This window comes from Phaseolus vulgaris, chromosome 3 (assembly GCF_051622355.1).
Source record: "Phaseolus vulgaris cultivar YP4 chromosome 3, ASM5162235v1, whole genome shotgun sequence".
Taxonomy (NCBI): Eukaryota; Viridiplantae; Streptophyta; class Magnoliopsida; order Fabales; family Fabaceae; genus Phaseolus; species Phaseolus vulgaris.
In genome coordinates, this window is record NC_143500.1 from 41,814,495 (window position 1) to 41,821,241 (window position 6,747).

At 36.9% G+C, this 6,747-nt stretch overlaps 1 protein-coding gene across 2 annotated transcripts; it reads left to right on the forward strand.

The window, feature by feature from the left end:
- Window positions 1-6,536, forward strand: PK3 (serine/threonine protein kinase 3). Of its 2 annotated transcripts, none has more exons than XM_068608439.2 (6): window positions 1-543; window positions 1,254-1,396; window positions 3,299-3,442; window positions 3,671-3,856; window positions 5,266-5,390; window positions 6,005-6,536. In XM_068608439.2, exons 1-6 carry the CDS (start codon window positions 339-341, stop codon window positions 6,228-6,230), a joined length of 1,029 nt encoding a protein of 342 aa, XP_068464540.1. In that variant the 5' UTR covers window positions 1-338; the 3' UTR covers window positions 6,231-6,536. The 2 variants fall into 2 exon arrangements, with proteins under 2 accessions (XP_068464540.1, XP_068464538.1); XM_068608437.2 differs by having other exon boundaries at window positions 78-543; window positions 3,296-3,442.
- Window positions 6,537-6,747: the final 211 nt, after the last annotated feature.

Sequence of the window (6,747 nt, forward strand, 5' to 3'; positions counted from 1 at the left end):
GGTGTAGAAAATGAAGTAAAAATGTAATTAGAAGAAAAATGAATGGATGAAAAGAGAAGGGAAGGAGTGCCTGAAATAAAGGAGACAGGCGTTGGGCTGAGAATGGAGCGATCCAAGGATGGTAAGAAAATCTGAAACCCGGAATAATTTATAGGAGGGGAGAGTTGACGCTTGCAAATTACGAATCTCATTGCTCTCAACTCAACTAACGTGAAATCAGGTATTCGAAAATCAAATTTTGGACACCTGATTTCAGTTCTTTTCTTAATAATTATTTCTGTTCTACACAAACACAACGCAAACCAAACACACAACACACCCACACAGAGGGAAACCAAATGGGGTGCTCATTCTCCGGTTTAAACGCGCTCTACGACTCCGTTAACAACGGAGGCGATGCCTGGATCAATGAGAATCGTTTCCGCATCGTGCGCCAGCTCGGAGAAGGTGGCTTCGCCTACGTCTACCTCGTCAAGGAGCTTATCAACGACTCTGCCGCCAGTGGCCTTGCCAACAAGCTCAAAGACTCTTCTCATGTCTCCGGTTCGCTTCATTCCTTAACGTCTTTCGTCTTTCGTATTTTTTTCTTCCTGAATTTAGCCTTTTCGTATCCTGATCTGTGTGATCTGTGTTTTTTTTTTGGAATTCTTACATGCGTTTTTCTTGATCAGTGATGCCATTTCCTCGGCCAAACGATGTACTCGTTAATTCGTGGAGATTTAATTTCGGATCTGTTTGAGTTAGTTTCTGATTCGAGTTTGTTGTTTAGGATTGTTTATCGAATCCTGGCGTTGGATGCCGTGGCTCTTTCGTGGATATTGTTATGCAATTCTGTTGATGTGTAGAGTTTGCTTAGTCTTGTTTTGTTGATATTGAGAATGTAATTTTAGTTTATGAATCGAGCTTGTTGTTTTTTAATACTTGTTGAATCCAGGGGTTGGAGCCTATGACTTATTCGTAGAGATTTTTTAACGCAATTTTGTTTTTGAAGCGACTGTGAATGTGATTTTGTTCTTTAGATAAGATGTGTTGGACGTCCTATTTCTCGTTGTGGTGGTAACTGATTAGGCGTTTAATTTAATTGCTCCTTTCAACAATTTGAAAATAGGAGATTCTGGGTTATTATTCAATGACGGTGGTGAGTTCAATTTCGATTATCAGTGGCGAAGAAAATGGAGCGTTATTGTACAAACTAAAATAATTCGGTGGTCTTTTTAAAGTAAAATATAAACTATACCATCTCTTTTCTGCAGAGGATGGGACTTATGCTATGAAAAAGGTCCTCATTCAGAACAATGAACAGCTGGAGTTGGTCAGGGAGGAGATCCGTGTTTCATCACTGTTCAGTCATCCCAATTTGCTCCCACTTCTTGATCATGCAATCATTTCTGTCAAGGTAAGTAGTTTTTGTAGCCAACACTTATTCCTCTCTTTGTTACATCACAGATCAGATTTTTTTTTCCGGCAAAAGAAGTTTGTTAACTAAGAGTGTTACTGGTTCAGCTAGGACACATGCCGTTTCTGTCAGGATTTTCACTAAAAAAATTGTTCCTGGACTCAACTGTGTAATTTGTCGTATTGTATCTTATCTCAAAATTGCCATGCTTGCATACACTTGGAGGTTTCTAAATCTTATTTTGAAAACTTAGAACTTGTTTTAGACGGTTTCTGAAAATTGAACAAAAAAAAATTTCAACAACAGTTTTTCTATCTGTCTTGCACACCACCCTCCGGCTTCTACCACCGATCTCTCGCACAACCACCACTCTTCTTCCTCTAATTGTTCCCGCCATCTTGTCCAACCACTTCGTTATGAAGGCCACCATTCCAACTGGCACACCTTCATCTGATCTCTCTACTTCCCCTGCTGTTGCTCCCTCCCCTCTGCCCCCACCGCTACGATCAAGGGACGTGATGCCAAGGCTGTGAAGTCCAGGCACCACCTTCTGAAAAACCTGGATCCCAGGGGTCCTGCCTTCTTTTAACATTGTTCATCCTGCTCCATGGTCTCAGACCACATACACGTACTCTTGGCCCCTGAAACCCACATGACAACCCTCCCAAACAGCCTCTGGAATGGTGACTGAGTCAAGCTCGAGTGCATGAACCATGATGATGATGGGTGTGTGCATCAGTGTAGGGTTGTGATTTGAAGTTGGAAAAGAGAAGCGCATGATCTTCAAGGGTGCAAAGAAGCACAGAAACATAACATCCTCAAGAAACTTCAATTTTTTTTCTGTTTTTTTTTTCTTGTTTTTAAAAGCATGTTTTCAGAACTTAAAATAAAAACGACTGGCATTAGACAGGTTTTTTGTTTTTCTGTTTTTAAAGCCAGAAAATTGTTTTTACTAGTTGTTTTGAAACCTGGCCTTTGTTTCTTAAATGAAGTTCCTGAATTCTAGGCTCTAGTACATTTGCTTCTAGGATTTTGTAATGTTGAGGGGAATAGTACTTTACTATCTTAAATTTTATGTTTATGATATCAGTTGTTTGTTTGTGGTTGAACATTTGAGCTTTATTAAAACATAGAAATTTGTAGCCAATAGAAGATGAGTACACATTAATTTCTGATATTCTCTTTGAATGCTAAATGTTATATCCATTGTATCTTGATTGGACTGAACACCCTTCTGGCCAAAATGGTTTTTCTTTCTCTGTTTTACTTGTATTTGTTGGCTACAATGATCTCATAATTTTCTTGGCGAGATTCAATGATAATATGTTATTGAGATACGTGGTATGTTATTGAGATACGTGGCTGTGAAGAGATTATAATGAGGCACCATTACAACTTATATGGTAGGTACATGGTGAATTTTTTCGGGTCATGGCCAAGTTTGTCCCAGTTTATTATCTACAATTTTTAATTTGATAAAGTCTGTAAGAGTAGTCACTGTGAATCTATTTGAATAGGAACTGGAACGATAAAGTCTTACATACATGCTGTCAATTTTAAAGTTTCTGTTGATATGCTAGGTTCCTGATGTGTCCAGTAATGGTACAATACAATGGTACTGTTTTACCCGACTTGTATCCAATGTTACCACACAAAATCTAGGTTTTCTTAACATGATTGTGAATTGTGGATGTTGTGTGATGTGGCATTGATTATGTAGTTCCTTAAGGGTTCCAACATGTTAAAATTTATAAATCAGTTGTAGTGGGAATAAAACTATTCTCAGTGAACGAATGTGTAGCTTTACTCATTTCCCTGGGAAGGATTTAGCTTAATACTATTCCTTAGCTGTCATTTCTTGGGCTTCTATATTTACACTGAAGATGTACTTTATTCTAGCAGCCTACCCAAGAAACGTCTTGGAACCATGAAGCATACTTGCTATTTCCAGTTCATATGGATGGAACATTGCTAGACAATGCCAAAGTAATGAAAACCAAGAAGGAATTCTATTCCACTGCAGATGTTCTTCAAATATTTCGTCAGGTATGAACCATCACTGTTGAAGCTCACGATTTTTAGCATTTGATCTCCTTTTTTACTAATATTATAGCGTATCTTGAATTCATATATACTTACACATAACTTATTTTCGTATTAAGCTAGCAATTCTTGTGACATGGCGCTATCTGTTGTAAAAATTATATTGTAGAAGAAGAAACCAGAATTTGTTTTGTTCTGAAACTCACTCTTTTAAACCTGTGAAATAAACAGCTTTGTGCAGGACTCAAGCACATGCACAGCTTTGATCCTCCTTATGCACATAATGATGTCAAACCTGGTAATGTTCTCATAACACACAGAAAAGGACAACCACCTCTTGCCATACTGATGGATTTTGGCAGTGCTCGTCCTGCTAGGAAGAAAATTACCAACAGATCAGAGGCACTCCAGTTACAGGTGCTTCTTTCTTTCTTCCCCTGTTTATTATAAATTGTTTCATAGATAATTCAAAGAGGAAAAAGTTAAGCTGTAAATGAAGTTTTTCATTTCATTTAACCCACAAAAAACAGAATACTGAGGGTACATTTATTAAGCGTCCCTTAGGGTACAGTTGCACAAAGCTAATAACAGAATGACAAACTGTTACAGCTGGAACAACAAATATTCTCGAATGAAAAAGTAATAGTTTCCATATATCATGTGTTATACTCTAATAACCCCCCAAAACTGAGGTTTGTCAGATAAACCCTTGAGTTTGTCTTCAAGAAAGTCAAATCTGGCTGTTGAGAGGGGGTTGTGGAGCACATCTGCCCATTGATCCAAGGCTGGAATGTTATAGATCAAAAGCTGCTTGTATAGAACATGCTCTCAGATAAAGAAGACATCACTTTCAATATGTTTAGGACGACTGTGAAAGACAGGATTGTGGGCAATAACTACTGCACTCTGTACTGTGATATTCAGCTTATGTGTTTGATCTGGTTGTAACCTGCTGTTTTCTTGACCATCAAGAAATCAAGTTATGGCCGTAGAAAGATAGCAGAACCAGAGAGGTGATTCTTCTCTCATCAATATCAGAAGCCCAATCGGCATCAACTAGGAAAATACTTTTTTAGCTTAGTTTTCTGCATCAGTCACTTTCCACTCTATACTTTCCCTTCAAACGAATGGACCCTATGAGTTTTCCCATGAATTGAAAGACTTTTTTAACTGCAAAGCTTATTTCAGGTCTTCTAAGATTAGCATACTGCAACGCACCAACTACAAATCTGTAAAGATTTGGATCTTGAAATAAATCACCACTCATTTTAGACAACTTGCATGTTGAGGTCATAGGGGACGAAATAGAATCAGTATCAGCCCTATTAGTCCTGTGTAAGCGATCTCTAAGTGCCTGCTTTGAGTCATAAGAAGGGATTTGTCAAGTAGGTGCTTGATCTAAATACCCAAAATATAGTCCAAATGACCCAGCTGTTTCATAGAAAATTGGAGCTCAGATGTTTAGTAATCTGCTGAATGAGTTGGGGATGAGTCAGCTGTTTCATTTTAATGTCTTGGCAGTCCCACTTCTTGCAATCCTGATAATTTCTTTAGCACATTTTAAAATTTTTGCTACATTTGAAGTTTGTGAATTGTACTACCTAATATGATAGGTGCATATACATGTTGCTGTACATTAACTGGTTCTACGTTTCATTTAAAAAAAATCAATTGCTGAGCTTATGATTCCATTTTGGCAATATTAAATTCCTTTAGCAGTTTTTATGTTTTGAAATAGTTTTACAAATTTGAAGGATCATAGTTTCATACCGGTCACCTGGCTAGGATTTTTGTAACCTGCTAATTGCTCTTATCTTTCTATGTAGGAGTGGGCATCTGAACACTGCTCTGCACCTTTCAGAGCTCCTGAGCTGTGGGATTGTCCAAGCCAATCTGATATAGATGAGAGGACTGACATTTGGTCACTAGGATGCACATTATATGCAATAATGTGAGTACTAATCCTTCTTTTACGTGATTGTGATAACTTTTATGGTTAGAACTTTTGCTAATCGTGCCTTTATGCAGCATAAGGTAACTCTTTTCGGGTTTTCTTTAAATTCTTTTTCCCCTCAAATTCATGTTTCATATGTGCAATGCATCATTTAATTGGAACCCTTGATGTGCATACAGATACTACAAATTAACGTATATTGATTAGAATTTTTTAAATAGCGTGAGGAAGGTTGTGTATTTTATGTGGTTTTCTTAGTTATTCTATTACCATCCCCGACCAATATAATATTTAATGGAATTGCAATATGTAGTTTTACAGTGAAAAAACAACATATGCTGGATTCATATTTCTTTGTTGCTCGAGTATAACCGGTATAAAGTAAGAGAAAAGAAGGGAGAGTGGGAAAATAAGTTATTTTATTTGCTATGCCCTGGCCAATTCTTGTCGTAATATATGTGTAACTAAGAGCATTATGCTCGAAAGTCAACGAACTACATCCCTAAGCTCTATATCATGACGATTTTTATCTGTAAATGCCTTAGTTTTTTCCTCGTGGCAAATTAGTTGTTGTTTAATTGTTTATTGTATCTCATGGTTGAAATTATCAGGTATGGGGTATCTCCATTTGAATATGCACTTGGAGAGTCTGGTGGAAGCCTGCAATTGGCTATTGTAAATTGTCAGATCAAATGGCCAGCTGGGCCTAAGCCTCCATATCCAGAAGCTTTTCACCAGTTTGTGTCATGGATGCTTCAGCCCCAAGCTGCCATGAGGCCCAGGATAGATGATATCATTATCCATGTGGACAAGTTGATTGCAAAGTTCTCGCAATGAGTTATGATAGAGAAGGGCTAAGTGGAGCATGAGATTATATATTACAGTGATTTAAAGATTTCGTGTGCGTTTACTGTCCGGTTATATGTTAAATGGATAGAAAAAGCAACGGCAGTTCCTCGCCTGACGGAGTTAACCTTATATGTATCTTCGTTTTTGGTGGTAGTCTAGGTAGTCTCTCCGGCGTTGCCAAACTCTTGTTTCCGTAATTTCTACATAATTTTGTTTTCTGTAATTTACCAAATGTCCAATCTACCTCTGTCTTCACAACTTATCAATAAATATTATGTATCATTTATTTATTCACTTTCTTTCTTCTATATTTTTCATATTCAAAATATATATTACATGTTCTGTTCTTTAGCATAGTATTTTTTTTATTGGATAAGGCTTTTTCGAAATTCAAAATCTTCTTTTCATATAAATTATATTTGTAAAAAATTATCTTAATATAAAATCATTCCATATCTTATTTATACAAATCAAATTTGATGAAATATATATTTCTTAAAATATA